The 26,576-nt window shown below is 41.1% G+C and overlaps 1 protein-coding gene across 2 annotated transcripts in view; it reads left to right on the forward strand.

The window, feature by feature from the left end:
* Positions 1-613: 613 nt before the first annotated feature.
* Positions 614-26,576, forward strand: part of ENOX1 (ecto-NOX disulfide-thiol exchanger 1) — a 220,610-nt gene continuing 194,647 nt past the window's right edge. Inside the window, exons 1-2 of one of the 2 annotated variants that reach the window (XM_056555436.1) lie at positions 614-751; positions 5,091-5,228. In XM_056555436.1, coding sequence (XP_056411411.1) covers positions 742-751; positions 5,091-5,228 — 148 coding nt within the window. In that variant the 5' untranslated portion in view covers positions 614-741. The remainder of the gene's footprint in view (positions 752-5,090; positions 5,229-26,576) is intronic. The other variant, XM_056555435.1, reaches the window with a different exon arrangement.

Here is a 26,576-nt window from a genome sequence, read left to right on the forward strand (position 1 = left end):
GTGGCTGTCTTTTCTCTTCGGGTCACAGGCAGACACAGCGACAGCTAAATCAGTTCTGAAGCAGGTAGTGGCCTCTGAGCGGTACCTTAGAATGAAGGCAATGTTAATGTCCCAGGCGTATCACTGTTGTGACTTCTCATGCACCGGATGTATCACTGTTGTGACTTCTCATGCACCGGATGTATCACTGTTGTGACTTCTCCTGCACCGGATGTATCACTGTTGTGACTTCTCATGCACCGGATGTATCACTGTTGTGACTTCTCCTGCACCGGATGTATCACTGTTGTGACTTCTCATGCATCGTATGTATCACTGTTGTGACTTCTCATGCACCGGATGTATCACTGTTGTGACTTCTCATGCACCGGATGTATCACTGTTGTGACTTCTCATGCACCGTATGTATCACTGTTGTGACTTCTCATGCATCGTATGTATCACTGTTGTGACTTCTCATGCATCGGATGTATCACTGTTGTGACTTCTCATGCATCGGATGACTCAGCCATCTCTTTTTTTGTCCTTTCAGACAGACAGTTTAGCACTTTGCACATTTTGGTGCTTCATTTCTCAATTTTTTTCTACTTTTTTTTTCTCTCCATTTAGAACTTAAAGGATTGCTGGTGGACTCTTCAATTAACAGAAAGGCTTTCATGTCTCCAAAGTGATAACAATGCATTAAGAGCTGTATCCATAGTTGAAAGCACTGAACAGCTGCAGAAGGACCCTGCGAAAACAATGGCTACAGGTAAGAAATCAAGCTGCGTCTTACAATTCTATAATTCTTTAAATATATGTGACACTTAGCGTTAGGAGGAGCTTCGAGATCGGGGTTCCTGTGTAGAAACCATCATGTCCAAACACCAGCGACATCATTGCTGTGTAATGGCATATTGTATAGGATCTATCTATAATATAACATTACATCTAATTTTCATACGAGTGTCCTTATTATTGGCATGGTTTTAATATTAATTATTATTAATGTTATTATTATTATTCTTAAAAATAATATATTATTCATAATAATCAGACATTACAATATTACTTGCTAAATATTCAAACAGGAGGGGTGAGAGCTCTGCTACTTGGGGATACATGCGATCCTAAATTCAGCCATATGATGTCATTCACAGAATCATGTATGGTGTTATATGCTGATATGGCATGTGCCAGTTAATCAGGACAAATATTTAATGTGTATGCTGCCCTCCTGACTTTTCCCTCAAAGGGGATACTCCATTGCTAGACATCTTATCCACTATCCAAAGGATAGGGGATAAGATGTCTGATCACGGGGGTCCTGCTGCTACCTCCCATAGACATGAATGGAGGGGGGTGTGGTGTGATGTCACGAGGGTATGTGGCATGACGTCATGACAATCACTGCCCAAACCCAGCGTTCTGAACATAATGTTCAGAACACCAGGTCCCAGCAGCCGGACCTCGGGATCAGACATCTTTTATCCCCTATTCTTTGGATAAGACAAAAGATGTCTAGCAACGGAGTACCCCTTTGATGTTGTGAAGACAAAAATCATGTATGTTGGATTTCAGTTGCCTGACCCTTTTTTGTTTTCGGGGCAGAAAAGCTGCTGCCGAGCCAAATGTTTCTGTGTAAGGGAGGATTTGGGGAAATAGCTGACAGGTATTGAAGGTGTATGGGCACCTTAAAATAGGGATTTTAGAAAAGGACAACTACACATGTGGAAGGGAAGTGCTTTTATATCTTCTGACTTATGGCAGTATAACATGTGCAGGGAACCTTAAAATGCAGATGAATTTGCAGTCGTCATGTTAAGTTATATTTAATGTATTTATATAAACCTCATTCTAGGCTATCTAGTTAAGAGGGTGGTCCTACTCTGTGATTGACAGCGATCTATGTAAATGTACATATTGTAAGTTGTCAATCACTTAGTAGGACCACCCTCTTGACTACTTTGCCTAAAATGAGGTTTACATGAATAAATGACAAGTAATCCTTAATATTTCCCACAAAACTTTATATCCATCTGCTCAGCTCCTCCTCTGCTGTAACATGATGCCCGCTGGTTGGAATCCATTTATGTAGTGACTGGTTCCCTTTTAAGGTTTTTTACCCACCATGTCAGTTTACCATATCTGCAGAGAAATATCTGCCACGGTAACCATATCTATTGGCCTTCAAAAGGGAACCAAAAGCTTGACCTCTTGGCCTATATGTGTTCTCCCATAGAGAGGCATTCAGTGTGTGATATACTTTTTTTTACCAATGGAACTTCTGTATGATCTATGGCTCTAAGCGTCTGTTGGACATATGAATCTCCCTGACAGATATCTTTGATAGACACTGCAGGACATTGTATCAAAAGAGCCTAAAATCTACTTTCTTCTGAGATGTAAACAGGAACACCAACATTAAAAATGTATCAGAATATGTCCAACTGACTGTAAACAAGTAATACAAAGGCACGGGGATTGTTACTTTCTGAGGGCCCTATGGTGTGGATGAAATGTTATTAATACGTTTTAGGATAGCTATTTTTTGACAAGTCTGAACACACATCTCAAAATGCATAAAAACGCTTGCAACACTATAAAATGTGTAGCTCAGGTTTGTTTTTCCCCAAGATGCATTTCTGTAGTCTCTTGCTTGTCTGTGATCTGAGCCGGTTTAAAAAAATTAGTTCAATCAAACGCTTGTGAAGTTCCACATGATCGCAGTTTGCTTTTGCTACCTACAAATTTGCCTTTTTCTTTTTGGATTGAAAGGACACTTAAAAAGCTAACATGGGGATGTGTCTGTGTCTGACGTGTTGATGGGCAAAGTCAACTGTTCTTAGTAATCGGTGTGGAACACATTTGTATATTCTGTAAAGGAAATCATTTTCTTTTGTTCGTGCCTTTGTCATACAGCCCTAACGCCTTTATCGGTACCTGGCTTTAAAGACATATCCTGTAGACCATAGCAACACATTTTATATTAAAATCCTGTGAATTTATGACTAAAAACAAGCCTATAACTCGCTGGCTTTATGCAGGTTGTTTGGCATAAAAATTAAACCAAAATTACAGAAAAAGGCTGTGCAAACATGGGCAGGTAAAAAACAACAAAAAACAAAAATAAAAAAAGATGCCGCCAAGTCGAAGTGCTATATGAGGGAGGTCAAACAGGTGCAAAATTCTGATGAACAACTGGTCACACACTTACTATTCCTGAGGGGGTGGCTATATAGAGAGTGGCCCCATGTAACGGACAAGCCACACCATTTCTGTAGCAAAGATTTTAGAGGAAAATCCACACAAACTTGTGCAGACTTAGGATTTTCTGTTATAAATTTAGGTGCAGAAAATGCAAATGTAACCACATAATGACCATAGATGGTTGTACCTTTAGGGGGATAGATGTCTACTATAGTTCACTCTAGTTACTGGTGTGAACTATGGTAAATCTGCCACCCACTACTGTAGATTTCAACTATAGTAAATCCGCCAGGCCGCAGAGTCCCCGCCCCCTTTTTACACTAAACCCCACCCAATTTTGTGTTCTAATTGCACACGGATAAGGCTTGTTTGAGATGCCAGTAACATGTAGTGCACCATGCTAGCTGTTACACCCAACATAAGGTTAGAACACCCCACCCCAAACATAAGGCCATACTACATGGTCTGCTGCGCTAAGCCCCGTTATAGTAGCATATACAGTGGTCCCTCAACATACGATGATAATGCGTTCCAAATGGACCATCGTTTGTTGAAACCATTGCATGTTGAGGGATCCGGGCAATGTAAAGTATAGGACAGTGGTCTACAACCTGCGGACCTCCAGATGTTGCAAAACTACAACACCCAGCATGCCCGGACAGCCAACGGCTGTCCAGGCATGCTGGGAGTTGTAGTTTTGCAACATCTGGAGGTCCGCAGGTTGAAGACCACTGTTAGACGCTCCGGACCGTCATCCTCTACCCTGGATGTTGCCGTCCATCGCTGTTGCCGCGTCCCCAGGGTGTCCCCGACGCTGGCAAGGCCTCTGCTTCCCCGGCATCTTCGCTCTCCGTCACCGCCATCACGTCGCTACGCACGCCGCTCCTATTGGATGACGGGACGGCGTGCGCAGCGACGTGATGACGACGATGGAGAGCGCCGACGATGCAGGGGATCCCGAAGAGGAGACGCCGGAGCCCCGAGGACAGGTAAGTGACCGTCAGTGGACCACACGGGGCACCGTAAATGGCTATCCGGTGGCAGCTGAAGCAGTCTGCGCTGCCGGATAGCCGTTTGTGCGATGGCCCCGACATACAAAAGCATTGTATGTTGATGCTGCCTTAAACATGCGGTTGCCTCTGAGAGGCCATCGCATGTTGAAATGATCGTATGTCGGGGCCATCGTAGGTCAAGGGGTCACTGTAGTGGATATCGGCATGAGCAGTTGCTAGGTGACTCAGTTTGGCCCATTGAAAAGAATGGCATCCACTGTTGTATGCCACAACTGACGTTGGCATCTCATTCCTAGCAGGAAGCCGACAAATACCTGTGATGGACCTCATAAATACAATATAAATTGTCCTTAACCTTCTGTCTCCTTCCTTCTTTCCCTGTAGATTGTGAATCCTTGTGGGCAGGGCCTTCACTCCTTTACTCACTCAGTTAGCTCATGTTTATTGTGCTTTTCTTTAGTGTTTATTATATGTTCTGTAAATATTTTGTATATACTGTGCCCTTTAAGTAAACAGTACCAATAAAAAAAATGTTTCTGGGAAAGATGAATGACAAGTAACATGGCCGCTGTAATATTTTCCACAGGGATTTCCCAGTAGCCCTCAAAGGTAAATGTGCGTAGTCATGCAGTAATACATGCCAATTTTCCATACTTTTACATCACTAGATTTGCAGGATTTGCTTTTCAGCTGGGGAACATCTTCTCGTGTTCTGTTACACACTGCTCACATCTGACTTTGCCCATGCACGTTGTTTAGTAATCTCACCAGCGTGCATTATAACGAAAAGACCCAGTGTACATTAAACATTTGCTTTGCCAAAAAAGATTTCTCTATAGTCTGTCAAGTGCCAGTTATGTCTTTTGTGTCTTCTCTTCCTGTCTGCAGCAGCTGATGCTCTGGGAAGTATAGCTATCGATGCCACACACCTTACCATGTCTGTAACAGACCCGACGGCTTGGGCTACCGCTATGAATAATCTGGGGATGGTCCCTGTAGGACTTGCTGGCCAGCAGCTAGTTTCAGGTAAGAGCTCTCCTCTACAGATTGATCGTCCTAATCTAGTTCCTCACATAAGTGGATCAGACTCTGCAAAGTGACATTTTCTTTCTTTCTGTATGATATAATAAACGGCACCCGCTGTAACACAGCCCAGTGAGTCAGCCACAATTCTTCAGGGCACAATGTTATGAGAAACAATCTGTATCCCCAGACTTGTGGAGAGGGAAGACGCTCGGCTGCTGAGAAGGGAAGGATATGGGGAAGGTGATTAGCCTTTTATAGTCACATTTCTATGCATGCTGGCAGAAGAAAAACACGGCCATTGGCTGAAACCTCCTGCCAGGAGCTGGAGCATTGAGCTTTGTATGCTGGCGTGAAAGCACAACCAGATAACAGGGGATTAAAATAAACCCCACGCCTTCCACTGAAAAACACACATTATTTTCTTAATTAACAGTCATTTGGCGCTTCAGAGTTATGTATGTTGACTTCTTTTCTTATTTGTAAAGTTATTGTTTGGATGGTGATTTTATTTTAAGGTTGTGGAACATAAATAGTGGTGGAACAGTCTACAAAACATTACAAGAGGATTCTGTTTCACACTGTATATTCATTAGGTGACTTGGTACAGCGACTTCCAAATTAAGTTCTATCCCTGGGGATGAAATGTACTGAGCTTCGGTAAACAATCTCTCGCCCATTCACACTGTATATGTGTGTGTATATATATATATATATATATATAGAGAGAGATAGAGACAGATATATAGATATAGATATAGAGAGAGAGAGAGAGAGAGAGAGAGAGAGGGGGGATATAGAGATAGAGAGACATAGATAGAGAGACAGAGAGAGGGATAGATAGAGATAGAGAGAGAGGGATAGATAGATAGAGAGAGAGGGATAGATAGATAGAGAGAGAGGGGGGGATAGATATAGATAGAGAGAGAGGGATAGATAGATAGAGAGAGAGGGGGGGGATAGAGATATATAGAGAGAGACAGAGATATATATATATATAGAGAGAGAGAGGGGGATAGAGATAGACACAGATATATATATATATATATATATATATATATATATATATATAGAGAGAGAGAGGGATAGAGATAGACATAGAGAGAGAGAGAGAGAGAGAGGGATAGAGATAGACATAGAGAGAGACAGAGAGAGGGATATATAGAGATAGAGAGATATAGAGAGAGAGGGAGAGATAGAGGGAGAGAGAGGAATAGAGATAGAGACAGATATATATATATAGAGAGAGAGAGAGAGAGAGGGATAGCGATAGAGAGGGATAGAGACATAGAGAGAGAGAGAGAGAGAGAGAGAGGGATAGAGATACATAGAGAGAGACAGAGAGAGGGGGATAGAGATATAGAGAGAGAGACAGAGAGAGGGATAGATAGAGAGAGAGATATAGAGAGTGATAGAGAGGGATAGATAGATAGAGAGAGAGGGATAGTTATAGAGAGAGAGGGATAGAGACAGAGATATATATATATATATAGAGAGAGAGAGAGAGAGAGATAGATAGAGAGAGAGAGAGGGATAGATAGAGAGGGATGGATAGAGAGAGAGAGAGGGATGGATAGAGAGAGAGAGAGGGATAGATAGAGAGGGATGGATAGAGAGAGAGAGAGGGAGAGATAGAGACAGAGAGAGGGATAGATAGAGAGGGAGGGATAGAGATAGAGACAGATAGATATAGGTAGATGGAGAGGGATAGAAAGATATATATATATATATATATATATATATATATATATATATATATAATGTGTGTGTGTATGTGTATATATATATATATAATTTTTTTTATTACTTTATATAGTTTATTTAATTATATATATATATATATTTTATTATATATAATTTTTTTATTATATGTAATATATATATATATATATATATATATTCTGCATATGTTTTTTTTATATATATATATATATATATTTATATCCTCTACATATGCATGATCAGTGTTTATGTATATCAATACGTATTGTGTATGTAGAACGGACATTGCAGAAGAACGTGCCTGGTTGCATTTTAATACTTAAATACCAAATAGGAGATACAGCGTTGTTCCATCAATATTTAAAGACAGACCCTGACCTTTTTTGCCTGTGCATAATTTGATTCTGTCTGGAAAGTGTATAATAAGGTCATGCTCGATGCTTTCTCACAGTAATGTTTTTCTCCACTGTAATGATCACAAGGCTGAGCAGCTTCATGCTGGGAAAAACCAAATCGGAGGTGTGGACTCCTTCTAATGGGCATATGCGTGTGCCTATATAGACGGGTTCAGTAGAAGGAATAGCTGCTGCATCGAATTTCGCGACAGGTTGCAGATCTTTAGTGCAGAAATGTTTCCTTGGCTTGTGCCTAATGGTGCACATGCTGTTGGCTGCCTGCTTTTTACAATGCAGGATATATTATCGAGCACGATTGGGCATGGTTGGGACCTTCTCCTTGGTACCACTCATATATCCATAGAGCAGTACTTCCCAACCAGTGCGCCTCCAGCTGTTGCAAAACTACAACTTCTAGCATGCCCGGACAGCCTTTGGCTGTCCGGGCATGCTGGGAGTCGTAATTTTACAACAGCTGGCAGCACACTGATTGGGAAACACTACACTACAGAAATATCTGTCATAATATCAAGTTTAAGTGAAACAATATTACGATTACAAATGGTTTAAAAATTCTGTTCAACGCTTTCTATATTGCATATTTCCATGTTGCATAACTACTGAAGATTTGTGGGTTAGATAGGATAGGCCTCTAATGTGATATTGTTGGGGTTAAAGCGGTTATCCACCATAAGGTGATTTTAGTAGTACGTACCTGCCAGAACTGGGTATTTCCTGTTGAATTTCGTTCTCTAAACTACACATTCCATAGTTCCATAGTTTGTAAGTATGAGGTAACTTTCCTCCCTCCCACACATCAGCCACCCCACCCATTGATACACCATTGTTTTCCAATTGTGGTGCCTACAGCTGTTGCAAAATGATCTCTCTCCCACCCAGCGGTTGCTCCACCCATTGAAGCAGGACAGACTCCCTCTGATCACCTGACTAGTGATGTCAGGTCTTGATGCACTGCAACCTGGGAAATCCTGAGGCACAAGTAATTTTGTATGCTGTTAAAAATAAATATTGGGGTGAAAATCACATAAGAATTGTTAGAAAACCGTCACACACAGGTACAGACATTATATTACAGCCACTGTAGCATAGTCAAATAAAAAAATCCTGGAATACCCCTTTAAAGGATCCATGTTTATACTGACTTTACTGACTTTCCTTTTCCTCAAAGAGGACGTGTGGCCAACCGCAATAAAATAGCTCAGGGTACCCTGATCACACATCTTTTTATGATTTCTTGCATGAACCTAATTTTAATAATTGGAGTGGATATCATGTGATGGGCAGGGTTATATAGTCAGCGGGTGTGTATTAGGCAGTCATGCCCCTCAATGTACAACATTCACATCATCTGACTGTATAATCCCACCCGTCACCTGATGGTCACTCCCATTATTAAAGTCCACGCCCATCTGACCGATGCCCTAAATTGTCAGACATTATAAACCCTCATATCTCAGAAAGGGATGGGCGTATCAAGAAACTGTAAAAAGATGTGACATCAGGGTACCCTAAGCTATTTAATGACAAAAAATGTTGGTATTGGCCACGGACCCTCTTTGAGATAAACTCCTTGGGGGAGATTGATCAAAACCTGTGGACAGGCAAAGTTGCCCAGTTGCCCATAGCAACCAATCAGCTCGCTTCTTTCATTCTTAACAAGGCCTGTGAAAAATGAAAGAAGTGAGCTGATTGGTTGCTATGGGCAACTGGGCAACTTTGCCTGTCCACAGGTTTTGATAAATCTCCCCCCTTGTTTTTTTGGAATATTTTATGCAATATTTTACTATATTGTTGGAAGGAAGAATGTATTTTTTGTTAGCAATTGATAAATTAGAAATAGGGTGCCAGTAAACTGTACATGAAACCAATGTTCTCCTTAAAAAATGTTTCATACAAAACTCTGCTGCATGACTGTGATTGGTGTATGCAGATCATGTGACAGTCCCCTGAGTAGGGTGTTAATGGCTTGGAGTACAGCTTGCAAGTTGTGAGAGAGACGTCGGTGTTCCTGGCCTGTTGTTGTGCAGTGGAGTGTGAGACAAGCGAACAGATGAGAGTGTAGAGCTGGGCTGAGAGAGAGCAGTAGCTTTGAGACTAGTGTTTGGGCCATGGAAAGAAGCATTCTGCGCTATTCCCATCAGTGACAGAACGGAGGAAGTGACAACTCCTACCCAGTATTTGAGAGAGGTCAGGTGGCTGGAGGGCTATTAGAGCAGGGGATAGACAAGCACCATCTGTGTTATCAGTAGCACCAGAGTAAACAGTGAAGAGACCATCAGTGTTAACCCTCAAGCAGTCTCATCTGGAAGAGCTTGATAGAATGTTTCATAATGTGCACTTGGTCCTGGGGCCTAGTACTTGGTCTTTGAGGGTTAGAGCAAAGACTGGGTACTGCTGTGCTCCTGACTCCAAACTGTGGCCAAGAAGAGAGATTTTGCTGGACTGAATTACAAGCTCAATTTCACAACTGTTATTCCTGTATATGTCTCTAAGGGAGAACTGCCAAGCACTAAGAACTTTACTGTGGTCACCAAGCTTAAAGGAGTACTCTGGAGGAAAAATATATTTTCACATCAAATGGTGCCAGAAACTTAGACAGAGTAGGAGCAAATCCCCATAGCAAACCTCTCCTGTTCTTGACAGTTCCTGACCTGAACAGAGGTGTCAGCAGAGAGCACTGTGGTCAGACAAAAAATAACTACTTCACTTCCTCTGGAGCGTACAGCAGCTGATAAGTACTGGTAGGATTAAGATGTTTACATAGAAGTAATTTACAAATCTGTTTAATTTTCTGGCAACTGTTGATTTGAACCCCTTTCAAGGGAGTACCCCTTTAAAGTGCTTCAGGTGATAACTACAGGGTCAACACTCACTTTTGACCAGTCTTACACTCTCATAATAACTCCTGAAAATGAATGCTGCCTGATAAGTTTTATAAAGCAGTCATTCTTTTGATTGTTAGGTATATGTTTATTGGGAGATACTGATGTATTTAATGGTTTGGAAAAAAAAAACTGCTAGTGGAGAAAAAACAACATTTAAACTTAAAGGGGTTGTCCAACCACAGGATATAAAATAACTGTTTGAACAAGGGGGGGGGGGGGGGTGCTGACCATTAGGACTCCTTCACATTCTCAAGAATGGGAACCACTTCTCCCATCAAAATGGAGCAGTAGTGCACTAGCATGGCTGCTACTCCATTTGTTTTCTATGGTGCCTCCAAAGACTGCCCAGCACTGTATGTACAGATATCCAGACTTCCTGATATCAGGCAATATACCCTATCCTATGAATACAGCCATTGATTTTAGTAACAGAAATCACTAAACAGTGACATGGGGTTTCAGCTCTCTATATAGATAGGGCTCAAGATCATAGATTTAACCTATTTTCACACATATCTATTATTTATGACAAGAATGTTTTAGCTTTATATACTCCTAACTGACTTATAAGAACAATATAAAACACCTATAACCCCAAAGTGTATTTTAAAGATTATCAGGTGAGAGAACCTTACCTAGATTATACCTGTATCACGAAAGATGAATCCACCTTAAAGGAGTAGTCCAGTGTAGAACAACGTATCCCCTATCCTAAGGATAGGGGATAAGTTTCAGATTGCGGGGAGGCTGACCGCTGGGGCTCCCCGCAATCTCCTGTACAGGGCCCCCGCTCGGCGGCGGACACGACCCCTCAATACAGCACTATGGCAGAGCCGGAAATTTCCTTCAGAAGCGGCGGCCGACACGCCCCCTCAATACAGCGCTATGGCAGACCCGGAGATTGCCGAAGGCAATCTCCGGCTCTGCCATAGCGCTTTATTGAGGGGGCGTGTCAGCCGCCGCTTTGTGCGGCGGTCGGCATGTGCTCTCTGGCCAGCGATCCGTGGCCCCATACAGGAGATCACTGGGGGCCCCAGCGGTCAGACCCTACACGATCTGAAACTTATCCCCTATCCTTAGGATAGGGGAAAAGTTGTTCTACACTGGACTACCCCTTTAAAGGGGTCATCCAGGAAAAAACTTTTTTTTATATATCAACTGGCTCCAGAAAGTTAAACAGATTTGTAAATTACTTCTATTAAAAAAATCTTAATCCTTTCAGTACTTATGAGCAGATGAAGTTGAGTTCTGTTCTGTCTAAGTACTCTCTGATGATACGTGTCCCGGGAACCGCCCAGTTTAGAAGCAAATCTCCATAGCAAACCTCTACTACTCCATGCAGTTCCCGAGACAAGCAGAGATGTCAGCAGAGAAGCAGAGAGCACTGTTGCCAGACAGAAAACAACAACTCAACTGCAGCAGCTGCTAATTATTGAAAGGATTAAGATTTTTTAATATAAGTAATTTACAAATCTGTTTAACTTTCTGGAGCCAGTTGATATACATATATAAAAAAACATTTTTTTCCTGGAATACCCCTTTAAGGTAGTTCTTTAGATGTGTCACAAAGCAAATTATCTTCCCGCTCATCTAGTAGCTGCATATAATTGTAACGTGAAATGCACAAGATTGGGAGATGTTTCTATAGTATGACACTTTATATTAATTCAGTTTTCAGAACTGACTGCAATGAAAGACAACCATATTAAACAGGCTTGAAAAATTGTCAGACAGAAGGAACACTGTGTATATGACAACCGTACTGCTCCTACCGAGTGCCGGGCACTGCATTGTGTATTGAGAAGGGGAAATGCTCCATCTCTTTAGTTAAAGGGGTTATCCAGGCAAAAACTTTTTTTTTATATATCACCTGGCTCCGGAAAGTTAAACAGATTTGTAAATTACTTCTATTAAAAATCTTAATCCTTCCAATAGTTATTAGCTTCTGATGTTTTCTGTCTAACTGCTCAATGATGATGTCACGTCCTGGGAGCTGTGCATGATGGGAAAATATCCCCATAGGAACTGCACAACTCCCGGGACATGAGTCATCAGAGAGCAGTTAGACAGAAAACAACAACTCAACTTCAGAAGCTAATAACTATTGGAAGGATTAAGATTTTTTAATAGAAGTCATTTACAAATCTGTTTAACTTTCCGGAGCCAGTTGATATATAAAAAAAAAGTTTCTGCCTGGAATACCCCTTTAATATATGGAAGGAATGGGGGAGAGGAAAGCATAAAGTGAAGCGGCTCAGAAATTGAATGTCAGAAATCACAACTTGAACATCAGTATTGTGATTAATTCTCTTTTGGGTAAAAGTCGTATTGCAGATGCAGGATTTAATCATATTCATAAGACTGTACAATGTTTTTATAATACAAGACAGCACAGATGAATGATGTTGATAAACACTGTATCTGAACCTCAGACACACCGTTCACTGAAAGTGTTTCGATTACCAAAAAGTACTGTCAATTTGTATATTTCACAGCTGATACAATTTCACACACCTTCCTGCCTGGTTGAAAAATAATAAAACTGTATTTCCTCGGAGACATTAAAGTGTCACTTTTTATCTTTTTACCTATAGCGTTGTTTGGGTATTCTCTGTTCACTGTATGCTTGCTCTCATGTTAAGAAAAAGACAAAAAAAAATTCTATTTTCAAAATATTTTGACAATGTTTTATAAAAAATTAGGGAAATGTCTCTCATTATACCAAACAATAGCCATATGCTCATTTACTACCATAAAAAATCATAATTGTCTTTTAATTGCCTTATAATTCCCTGTAGAGAAATAAGGCATACATGTGTTTGACAATGTGCAAGTTAGTGGGAAAGTGTGTAAATGGATTATGGGTCCTGGCCGCAGAAATGATATGCATTCTTCTTATGAGTAATGTATATTCCCTCCCCTACCCCATTGTATATAACTAAAACATAAGATGCATCTAGACATTTATGCTTGGGTCTTATAGTACATACAGATGAAATATTTCATAGAACAGGCTACAAAAATGGTGATAGATCTTTAGTGTAAAACATATCAGAAAAGGCTTAAAGAGTTAAATCTGTATAGTCTGCACAAAAAGGGAAAAGGGACATGACTGAAACCTTATGATAAAAGTTTAGAGTTTGAGAAAGTGTTAGTAATAAGGAACTAAACACAAGAACAAGGGGGGGGGGGTTGAGGTAAGTCAGGAAGAAGATCAGAAGCAATGTAGGAAAATATTATTTAAATTAAATAGTAGTGTATGAACAGTCTCTCCATTTCAGAGGGCAGGACCAGAAATGGCCTGTTTTGCCAGCAGTACTTACACCTGAACTTCCTTTGCCTTACTTCGCTATCCCTTCTCTATTCCTTTGCCTTAAAGGGGTACTCCAGTGGAAAACTTTTTTTTTTTTTGTTTAAATCAACTGGTGCCAGAAAGTTAAACAGATTTGTAAATTACTTTTATTAAAAAAAAAAATCTTAATCCTTCCAGTACTTGACATCATGACCACAGTGCTCTCTGCTGACATCTCTGTCCAGAGTAGGAGAAAATCAACCATAGCAAACATATGCTGCTCTGGACAGTTCCTAAAATGGACAGAGAGGTCAGCAGAGAGCACTGTGGTCATGATGACAGCAGGAAGCTCTGTGTTCCAAAAAGAAAACAATTTCCTCTGTAGTATACAGATCCTAAAAAGTACTGGAAAGATTTTTTAATAGAAGTAATTTACAAATGTTTAACTTCCTGGCACCAGTTGATTTAAAAAAAAAAAAAAGTTTTCCTCTCGTTTCAATGCCATAACCTAGTTAGTTTTTAAAAAAGTGCCCTTGTCCAAACAGGCTGGCACTGTGCTGGGAGAATATTTCCAGTACAGTACTATATATGGTATGTAGCAGGGGGGAGTGCAGTTGGGTATATGGGGGATTATTGATTCACTGGGTTTGCAAGGTGCTATGTGAGCAGAAAAGAAACAAACGTGCAATGATTACATTAAAAAAAAAAACAACTATTGTTTAAATAAACTTTTTAATATATATATATATATATATATATATATATATATATATATATACTGTGTGTATATGTGTGTGTGTATATATATATATATATATATATATGTATATAAATATCCGCAGCACACATGTGTTTGTAGCCTGTTGCTGTAACCCTGCCACCTCACATGAACACATGAAAAAGCAACAAAAAGCATACCAGGTCACTAAAAAGAATTATATATAAAAATAATGGAGTAAAACGGAACACATCCAATCCAAGGTAGTTCAGTGGTGCACACAGAGTCCAGACCTTGGTCAAGGGTCCATATGAAAATAGAAAAAAATATCCGCAGCATACATGTATTAATGAAAAAAATCAAACGGTGGTTTATTCCATCAAAGAAACATGAGTTTTATAGGACTGCTTCTATATAACTGGTTCTATAACACTCATGTTTCTTTGATGGAATAAACCACCGTTTGATTTTTTCATTAATACATGTATGCTGCGGATATTTTTTTCTATTTTCATATGGACCCTTGACCAAGGTCTGGACTCTGTGTGCGCCGCTGAACTACCTTACTTGGATTGGATGTGCTCTGTTTTCCTCCATTATTTATATATATAATTCTTTTTAGTGACCTGGTATGCTTTTTGTTGCTTTTTCATGTGTTCATGTGAGGTGGCAGGGTTACAGCAACAGGCTACAAACACATCTATAATAAAGCAGAGAACACCGGATCCTCCACTAAGAAAAGGTGGGAAAGCTTGCCTACTTCCTCTCCCTTGGCACAGGTCACAGAGCATGTGCACACAACTCTTTGGTCACTTTACATAGGTCTAATCTCCAAACTACAGGTTCCTATGCTAATGTGGCTGCTGTAAAGCATATCTGTGAATTATGACTAACAAAGCAGCAGTTCAGGTAGGAAAGCTGCCCCATAATCTTGTATAGAAAACAGATATTTGGTTTTAATAAGTAACATAAAAATCAAGGTGACCCATTCCATTTAGATGACTTGAGATTCTTCTCTGCTTATTAAATTCTACAACTTAGACATCCTTGTTAATCATTTGCTAGACCCCTTGTATACTTTTTCCATACGTGAGGCTCAGTTATTCCATTTCATCTGCACAGTTGTTCCCACTTCCTTGAATACATTTTTGAATGTAGCTTGTAACGTTCATTGTGATGCTTTTCCGTGTGGTTAGATATCATGAAAATAATAGAAGACAATGGCTGTCAATGTCACTGCACTAACCTATTGCATCACCACAATGTCCAACGCAGCTCCATTGTAAAATTGATAAATGATCCCAAGATTCTTTCTATTACTGTTTTTCTTCTCTTGCAGTCTCTGTCAGTAATATGTCCAGCGGTTGTTTTACCCAGCCATGAGCGATAGCCCTGCCTGCTGGGGGATACGATTATAAATGCTCCCCCATCTTTTATCATTTGTATACATACACACATGCCTTTATATCTGCAGCAATATCTGAATTGTGACACAACAGACAGCTATTCCAATCTTACACCTATGATATCTTTAGTACATCTAACTGTATAAATGTAGTTTCTTTTTTTATTCTTAGCATTAGAGATGAGCGAACTTGATTCGATTTGTCACGAACTTCTCGGCTCGGCAGTTGATGACTTTTCCTGCATAAATTAGTTCAGCTTTCCGGTGCTCCCGTGGGCTGGAAAAGGTGGATACAGTCCTAGGAGACTCTTTCCTAGGACTGTATCCACCTTTTCCAGCCCACCGGAGCACCGGAAAGCTGAACTAATTTATGCAGGAAAAGTCAGCAACCGCCGAGCCGAGAAGTTCGTGACGAATCAAATTTACTGTAAGTTCGCTCATCTCTACTTAGCATATTCCTGTAAAATCCAACAATTCCTGTTTTGAAGTATGTTCTCAAAGCGTCTTCTCAGGGTCTGGGGCCTGGGGATATAGTGCAGTATTTGAACTTTGAGATCCACAAAAAGGTCTAGACTTTTTAGTCCTCTTACTTAAAGTGGACCTGTTGTTTCAAAAGATTTTTTATAAACATGCTTGGTTTTGTTAGATTAACCCTTTAGAGTGATGGAAACGTGATTTTAGTGCTGTCACTGCTGTTACTAAGCCCCTTAGAGTCACCTTATAGTACACAGTTGTTGTTTTAGTCTCCTTCAAGGAGTGAGCTTTTTGCTACACAGATCTTTCTTTTCTTCACTTTTCTGGCCAATCACAGTATAGCACGGCACCTGCTCTTTCTATGTCATTATATAGTGCTGGTGAAAGCATTCTGGACTGCTGGGGAATGATTTACAGTACAATGCTATAGATGACATGTGGATGGATGCAAGTGCTATGTGAGCAGAAAGGAAGGGATTACACTAAGCACTAAACTGCTGCTGACATAAAAGGGAAGCATTGGTTTACCTTTCATGCACACTATGGATTCTGTAGAGAAGGCAGACAAGTTTGCTGGTACACAGTCCAGACTTCTTTTTTTTCTCCTTCACATAGCACTTTCTAAGCCCCACCCCCACATCACATGTTCCCTCTTGGTGTCTGTGTTACTAGAAAGGAGCTAAGCCTAACAGGCAGGGAGCAGTGGCCTAGTGGCCAAGACTTTAATTTATTTTTCTTTTGGAATTAGGAATAATTTTTGGTAAATGAAGCGATTCATAAATATGTTACAAATCACACAGGCTATAAAATGGAGGAGAGTTGTTTATTATGGCAGCGACTGTTTATAGATCAGGTACTTCCTTAGATTAACAATAACCCTCTCAAAACAAAAGTCTTCGCCTAGGCATAAAAATACAATTGTCCGAAAGTTAATAGAAAATTATTTTGCTTAGAACATAAAATAACATTATTATTGCTGCGGTTTTGTAGGTACTTTGCATAGTGTCTGGAGTGAGTGAGGAGGTTATTTAGATATTTTACTGTTCTTAAAAGTTTATGTAATCTTAGAGCCCTTACGAGTATCTCTTGTACCATTCTCGGTGGCATAAAGTATTTAACCTTCATATGCATAATGATTCCAATGTTATGACTGTCCATTTATCTTATTGCCTAATAGTGTGCGGATAACAATTCAGCTTGTGCTGACAGATATTCTTTTATCATTTATGTATGTGTCATGATGGATGCAGTCTCCTGGCATTAGGCATATGTACATTGATACGCAAACACTTGGGTACAAACGAACCCATCACAGTCTGATTCGGTAGTCATATGTTACTCTACTCCTTTTCCCTCCTTTCTTGCTGTGGACACGAGCGGACAAATGGGAGTCAGGGTTTGTTTGTATTCATAGTGGCTTTTTGGATAGTAACACGCGGTGTAAATGCTGCATCAGAAAGTCTGCTGCAAATTGGTAAAAAAAAAATTAAAGGGGGAGATTTGGCAAAGCCTATGCAGAGGAAAAGGGAAGCAGATGCCCATAGCAACCAATCAGATTTCTTCTTAATTGCTTAAATGATTAAAGAAGCAATCTGGTTGCTATGGGCAGCTGCACCACGTTTCCTCTTCCAAAAGGTGTTATATTCAGTGGTGAAGTTTGCTGCAGATCCTCAGGATTTTGACTTTCCCATTAAAGGGGAACTCTGGTACATCTTTATGGGAGTGCCAGAGATACAGGAGCGCTGTATTTCCAGCTCTCCCATAGAGATGCATGATGGGACAAGTTTGCCACTGCTTCATACATGGGGAGAGCTGAGGCTCCGGGCGGGAGATCGTGGGGGGTCCCAGGTTGGACCCGCGATCAGACACTTGTCCCCTATCCTGTGGATAGGGGATAAGTTGGTAAGTACCAGAGTTCCCCTTTAAAGTATCACCCATGCTTCCCTGGTTATATAGGGCAATAGTACAGGGGAAGCTGATTGCAATGCCAGTTACCTTTTTAAAAAATCTGCTATGCCAAGGTGATGAATTCCATGGTGAATCTGCAACCATAGAGGACCTAACCCAACTGTTAAAGCAGGTTACACCCATTGGGCAATTTTAAAGTTCTTTATAATTGCTTGAAGTGATCTTTTTGGACTGTCAGTAAATAAGAGGCCAGATGGTACTATGTATGTATGTATGTGTGTGTGTATATATATATATATATATATATATATATATATATATATATATATATATATAAATTTATGTGAAGTGGATCCTCTAACCCGGGCTCCCATACAGCTTGCACCTTATCTCTATTCTTCTATGTTTTGGAGTGCTGCTCTACTGGATGTGTGTGTGTGTATGTGTATGTGTATATATATATATATATATATAATATAGTTGCAGTGCAGAGGGAAGTGAAACGTGTTCCTCTGCTGTGAGACGATTCTGTATTGCGGATTTTAAAGGAAGCCACATGGGACTTTGTCTTCACACCAAGAATGATTTAAACCTGTGGAATATTCATCCTGCCACCGAGTGCTTTGGGATTATAAAAACATTAACATGTAATGGATCCGTTCCTAGGAGCCGGTGCCTTGTGACAGGAATGTGAATATCATTCTTGAAGGCTTCAAAGTAGCCACTGCGGAAGGAACCTTCATTGATGTGGAAAGCGAGTGGAAAAGAAAGTTTGAATGACAGAGGACATGTTTCTGACAAAGCATTTGACTCTGAATAGTAATTGTTCCTTCCAGGTTAAGTGAAGTGAAGCTGTGTGCTGGGTATTGATTAAATTCTGCAGCTACGCAATGAATTTCACAGCCGAGAACTTCATCAGCCCTGGGAATTTAAACTTGTAAAATTCAACTTTCCTGATTGCCGAATATTGCAACGTGGTATTTCCTTCACTGTACCGTAACTCCCAACATCTCTGGATGACTTGTCTGCCTGACCTTAAAGCCAAATAATTAAACCTACAAGTGCTCATGAATATTCTTCTGCACAGTACTTCACTTGTCAAAACAGCATCTTGTACTTCACTGCTGCTCTTCTTTTAGGAAACGGATAATGAGAAGGTTTAACCAGAAGTCTCCTATATAGCAAAGTACTGTATTTTAGTACCTAGACCAGTGGTTTCCAAAAAATGGTCCAGTTGTTGCAAAACTACAACTCCCCGCGTGCCCGGACAGCTGGAAAGTTTTCTGTTTTGCAACAACTGGAGGGCCACACTTTGGAGACCACAGACCTAGGCAAAAAATGCATATAAGTAAATCTAGATGAGTTCCTGTTCTCCCTTCTTCACTTTGCGCTTTTTCGTATCTGTCAGTCAAGTGTATACAACCCCTGGCACAATATATGAAATCTCCAGCCTAAGGTGGTGTCCCAGTTCTTTTTAATTTATGGAAAATAGACTAGTCGCAGATGTCACAAAAACAATATTTGCCTAAAGAGAAACTGACGGCCTGTTCACCCGCACTAAACTTAATATACTGGGTTATAATATGGGTAAGGAGCAGTGGTCACTGTAGTAGTTCCAGAGTTATGCCTGTTTTGTCTTCTATTGCTATTGCTGTGCGCAGTAAAGGCGGGGAGCGGGCTCACCGAGCTCCCCTGCATCATCATTATTTACCGCCTTGCCCGCCCCCCGTGATGAATATTCAAATCCAAACTAGGACGAGAGAGACTGTCAAGACTGAGTGCTCTGCTCTCCGATAAGAGTGCGTGCAGGCATAGGTAGCTGTCTCGTTATGCTTGGAAGAGAGCAGAAAAGCTTGGCCAGCCAGCCCCCCGCCTTCATTGCGCACAGCAGTGCAATAGCAGTAGAAGACAAAACGGGCATAATTCTTAAACTACATTGATTAAAGTAAGTGACCACTGTTGTTAATCCTGTTCACCCGCACTATAATCCAGTATATCGGTTTTAGTGAGGGTGAAAAGGCTGTTATTTTCCCGTTAAAGTGGTATTCAAATCTGGGTCATTTATGGTATATCCACAGGATTTAGCACAAATGTCTTATAAGTGCAGGACCCACATTTTGATCTTAATGGCCACCCAGCATCATCCAGCCTGCTGGTCTGTGGATATATCAAAAACCAATACTACCCACAGCTATGCCTAAATAGCATTGCAACCAGTCCCTTTTGAAATCATTACAACCTACAACTGGTCTCACAACTCTTAATTCACCAGAAATAGAAATCATCAGAGAAGGTTACCACCACCACCATACAATACATGAAAACAACCCTCACATAAAAACCTAATACCTCAAAGAGATGATGGGGATCACCCAATGGAACTCGAGAAATCAGCTAAAAATATATGAACAGTTCTCCCACCTCTGTATATATTTCCTATAAACCATGTAAGTACATGTTATATTCACACTATAATAGCATCAAAGAGAAGGATCTATACTTTACCTGAGCTTAACATGCATAATAGCTCAGGAGAGGAGCCCCCACCCTTTACCCCAATGCACTTTTCGATTTTTCATCCGGAGGTGAGGGATGGCACATTCCCTGTCTTTAAATACAGTGCCATTCCCTATCTTTAAATCCGTGCATGTACAAGGAAGTGCAGGGATCCGAGAGTCTGACAGAAAATAAGCACACAGCAGCCTGCCCCCCCTGGCCTGCTGTAGTGACATCATGTACTTTTTAGGGACATTGCTGTCAAGACAAGCAATACAAGCCTATGGAGGAGGGAGGAGAGAGCTCCAGCCACCAGCTTTAGGAGAACTGCAAATTAGAGAGGAAGCCTGCAGAGCAGAAGTCTTCTGAAGAATACTGTATGAGTTAAATAATGGCCAGAAATAGGGCTGTTCCTCATGGACACACAGAACAGCTTGCCCTGAAAAGGCACCTGAAATGACAGGTACTAAAGGAAAACTCCTTTACCACTTATCAGTAGAGATGATTGGTAGTTAAACAGCACCACACATACTTATTAGGCTAAGATTCTATTTGTTTTTTTGGAGGGAAAAACGCCAAGAAAAACGCCAATTCTGCCACATGGCTTTTTTTTGGCCAAAAACGCTGTGGCCAGATGTTAGCTGTAAAGCTATGAGAAATCGCTAAATTCTTATTCCACTTGGCGTTTTTCACTTTGGCTTTTTTTTTTTATCCTTTTGGCGTTTTTTCACTCTTTTTTTTTTTGTGTGTTTTTCAGCTCCTTGGCGGTTTTCCAAAATCGCAGCATATTGAGCCACTGGCGATTTTTCTTTTAGTCAAAATTGTGGCGTTTTTTTCCCATAGAAGTCTATGGGTGTGAAAAAACACCAATAAAAACGATATGTGGGTTTTATCTTTGGCGTTTTTGCCAGCGGTTTTTATAATTTTTTGGACTTAAGCGATCCAAAAAAGTTATGGAGATACCTAGTTTAATAAAATTTCGTAGGGTACCATTAAAAAAAAATTATAAAAAAGATACAGTAGTGAAGGAAAAAATTGTATCTAACGAAATTTATCTTTTTTATAACAACATTTTTATTAATTTTTAAAACAGGGATCAATTTATGTGGGCGGGCGGGGACCTAAAAATGTAGCCGACAATAACAAAAATGTAGTGTGTGTGTTTTTCACTCTTTTTTTTCTACATTTTTTAGGTATGTTCCATGGTGGAAGTAATAGTACCTGTACGAATTGACAGACCGCCCCGGGTTCCATTGCGATAGATGTGTATTGCCGTTCTTCTATGGTCTCCTGCACTGACGTATATATACACCTATTAATATTTCCTGCAGAGAGCTGTGATTGGCCAGATGGTTCCAGTCAATCACAGCTCTCTGTGGGAAATATGAATATTTGTATATATACTTCAGTGCAGAGGACCATAGAAGAGCGGCCAGCAACATCTATATATTATACAGGAGCATCACAGCGGGTGTCAGGAGTGACATCCACTGTGATCTTTCCTTAACTGCAGGTACAACTACTCCCAACATGGAGCACACTTTGCTCCATGCTGGGAGCTGTAGTACCTGCATTGATAGACAGATCGCAACAGGTGTCAGAAATTACACTCGCTGCGATCTGTCTTTTAATGCAGGTACTACAGCTCCCAGTATGGAGCAGTGTGCTCCATGTTGGGAGTAGTAGTACATGCAGGTTAGAACAGATCACAGTGGGTATCACTACTGATACCCGCTGCGATCGTCCTGCCTATTGCAGAGATGGAGCGGCTCTATACAGCGCTCACATCTGTGCACTATACTCCGGCCGGCCACTCACTCATTCATATTTCCCTCTGAGAGCAGGGATTTGCTGCCACCATCCGGCCAATCCCAACTCTGGGCGGAAAATATGAATGAGTGATGTTCTATTCACATCACTGCCCGGCCCATAGTACAGAGCAGAGATGTGAGCGCTGTATAGAGCCACTCCCCATTTCTGCTATATTATGGAGGATCACATCGGGTGTCAAGACTGACGAGATATGTCTATTAGTACAGGTACTACTACTACTCCCATCATGGGACAGTCTGTTCCTTGCTGGGAGTAGTAGTACTACCTAAAAAATTTAAAAAATTGAGAAAAGTGAAACACACACACTTTATTAAAAATTAATTACAATTTTGTTATAAAATATATAAATTTTGTTAAATAAACATGTTTCCATCACTACTGCATCCTACTCCACTACTGCAAAGGTGCAATTTCCACACAAATGAAAAAACGCCAGACGCAGGAAATTGCAAACGCAGGACAAAAAAACAAGTAGAAACTTAACTTACAATGACATACCCACTGGTAATATATGTGCCCTGTGGAGTTGTTCAGCAGCTAACATGTCCTTACAATGCAGACATTATGCAATTCATCAAATGACCTCTCTAATGCTATTTAAATGCCTTTGTATCAGCATTACTGTAAGGCTTAGCTGTACTGAACATGAGCAGTCGCCGGGCTTGTTACGCATTCTATTCACAACATGAAGGAGGACTCTGCTGAAATTCAACAGGCCCTGGGGAAAGCATTTCAGAGAAGTAAATTCAGATGCATAATGGCTAAAAGCAAGGAGGCTTTATATTACTTCAGCCTGTCTATTGAGAATTGCATTAAGGCAATGCTAATCCACGAATCCCAAATAACATTGCTCCTGTGTTTTATGTGGGTTCAGTATTTGTGTTTTGTAAAAATAGATAAAGAAAAATAAGGAGGGTTTAGCCGTGAAATAAGTTCAGAGGCTTGTTACTAAATAAGCATCTCTTATGTTCATAAATTATAAGTATTATTCTGCAAGTAATTACATAAACTGTACAAGAGCAGAAGTTTATAATTTTATATAACTACATTAACAACATGGACAATCCACAACATCAACACGTTCTGATGTCTTCCCGGGAGAACCTTTGTAAAGTGCTAGTTAAAAATAGTTTTCCTCTGCTGGGACCTCCACTAATCCCATAAAATGAGGGGTCTGATCCTAAATTCTCAAACGTGTGGCCGTTGAGTTGAAGTTGGCTGTCTAGGGGAGACTTGGAGTTGGAGAAGTGATAAGATAGTACAGGGCAGGGGCAGAATCCCTAAGGAATATACATAAGGTGACCACACAGATGAAAAGATAATAATAAATTGTGTATAGTACAAAACATTAGTCTATTTTTTTAAATATGTTAGAAACCATCCAGAAGCAGTGTTTAAAGGGAACCTCTCAGTTCCCTCTAGTAGGTCACAGCATTTCAATGCTGTGCCCATAATCTCCCCCTCTGAGTGCCTGGTACTTCATGTCATGCCCAGCATTCAGTATGTCAGTCAGGCATGAGCGGGTGGATGGAGGGCGGGGTGTGTGTGATTCCATTCACTGTGGCTCCACCCACATGCCTACATACCGGACCACAGGGAGCCGTTAATAAAGCTGTTTTCTACCATACTGCAACATTAGAGAAAACATATGGACACAGTATCCAAATGCTGCCCATATCGACAAGCTACTGGGGAGAGCTGATAGGGGTTAGTTGACTTGACAGTTTCCCTTTAATAACTTTTGGATTTTAAAGAAGATCTCTGCTCACATGCCTGTTTTAGTAAAAATTGTCATTCCCCAAGAAATAACAATTCTGGAAAATCTTTTCTGTGGTGCGCCATTCCTCTGGTATCCTTACTAGAAATGGATGACTAAATAGCCAATTAGGTGTCACCAGTTGGAGGAGTGTCCCTAAACTGTCTGAGACTGTCCAATCAGAGCTGACAGCCAGCTAGTTTAGGGACAAACCCCCAGCTGGTAACACCCAGTTGTCTATTTAGTCATCCATTTCTAGTAAGGATAACAGATGGAGGGCACAACACAGAGCTATAGAAAAGATGTTCCAGAATTAATTCATGGGGAATACAGGTATATACTAAACCAAACAGGTAAGGAGAGGCCATAGGTCCTCTTTAAAGGAGTACTCCACTGGGCCAGCATCCGGAACATTTTGTTCCAAACGTTGGGTGCGGGTTGAGGGAGTCGTGACGTCATGGCCACACCCCTTATAATGTCACATCACACCCCCTCAATGCAAGTCTATGGGAGGGGGCGTGGTGGCTGCCACGCCCCCTCCCATAGACTTGCATTGAGGGTGTGTGATGTGACATCACAAGGGGTGTGGCCATGATGTCACGACTCCCTCAACCCGCACCCAGTGTTTGGAACAAAATGTTTCGGTGCTGGCCCAGTGGAGTACCCCTTTAAAGCAAGTATCATTATTGTCTAGAAAAGTACTCTGTATACAGCATACAACTGTACATCTCCTACTGTAATATGACAACACAATTTTCGATTCTCCAAGGTTATTCTGCATTACACAGTTTTGCTTACTAACTGCAGACAAAGAAAAAAGGCCATATGGAGGATGGGAAAAATGAGTACACAAGAATGTGCCAAACGCTGGAACAAAGCCGCGGTACACAGGATTGTTTCTCTGAAAAGGAGCAGGATTGCTGGCATTATATGGAGTGTCAGTCTACAGCCTTTTAATTAGGAATTTGGCCAAGGATGTGATGCCCTGAGGAGATCTGTGCAGACCAACCTTCTGTGTATCATAGAGGCATGAGAAATCCAGGGGATACGTTTTTGATTGTTTATAGTTTGTCAAAGATTTTCAGGAATTATCTTTTCAAATCTCTTGTTGTCTTTGATTTTTCTACCTTTCATACCAGAACATTTATTTTTATTTAAAGATTGATTTTCTGTCTTATCTCTCCTACCTACAGACATTAAGGCAGTTGTCTGGTTTAGACTGTCCCTTATTGTTTAAAGGGTCCCCTAACAATGAGCTAGGATCCTCAGCAGTCCTCTGTAATCTGTGGGGACAGCAAGTATTCAATTCCCCTGCAGAACCATCAGGAGGAAAACTAAACAATGGCTGCTCATATGGTGGATGGAACTACCTGCTCCTCTAGAAAAGGGGTGCTCTTTTCATTCACTTTCTATTCATTCCTGAAGGACACTATCAAAGTATGCAAAGTAGTGCCTCCCCGGAAGGAAAAAAAAAAATACTTTGTGGTGCCACCAACTGGAAGTAGCATCACCTATTAATTAAAGGGGTATTCCAGGCAAAAGCTTTTTTTATATATCAACTGGCTCCGGAAAGTTAAACAGATTTGTTAATTACCGTATTTTTCGCCGTATAAGACGCACTTTTTCTTCCCCAAAACTGGGGGGAAAAAGTCGGTGCGTCTTATACGGCGAATACACCCCTATCGCGGCGGTCCCTGCGGCCATCAACGGCCGGGACCCGTGGCTAATACAGGACATCACCGATCGCGGTGATGCCCTGTATTAACCCTTCAGATGCGGCGATCAAAGCTGACCGCGGCGGTCCCGAACAGCCCGACTGAATAGCCGGGTTAGTGCTTACAGGACACCGGGGGGGACCTTACATGCCTCCTCGGTGTCTTCTCCGTTCAGGGATCCCCTGTATGGCCGGCGCTCTCCTTCCTCGTCATCACGTCATCGCGTACGTGCGTCGGCGCGCGTAACGACGTGATGGCGGCGACGGAGAGCGAGGATACCCGGCCGGCAGCAGAGACGTTCCGGAGCGGCGGGGACACGGCGACAGCAATGAAGCGACATCCAGGGCAACGGTGACGGGTCCGGAGCGGCGGGGACACGTGAGTATTACCTCCTATGCAGTGGTCTTCAATCTGCGGACCTCCAGATGTTGCAGAACTACAACTCCCAGCATGCCCGGACAGCCAACGGCTGTCCGGGCATGCTGGGAGTTGTAGTTTTGCAACATCTGGAGGTCCGCAGGTTGAAGACCACTATTGGGTTCAAAATCTTAATTTTTTTAGATTTTGACCCTAAAAATTGGGTGCGTCTTATACGCCGGTGCGTCCTATAGGACGAAAAATACGGTACTTCTATTAAAAAATCTTAATCCTTCCAATAGTTATTAGCTTCTGAAGTTTTCTGTCTAACTGCTCAATGATGATGTCACGTCCGAGGAGCTGTGCATGATGGG

Source organism: Hyla sarda, chromosome 2, assembly GCF_029499605.1.
Source record: "Hyla sarda isolate aHylSar1 chromosome 2, aHylSar1.hap1, whole genome shotgun sequence".
NCBI classification, from domain to species: domain Eukaryota; kingdom Metazoa; phylum Chordata; class Amphibia; order Anura; family Hylidae; genus Hyla; species Hyla sarda.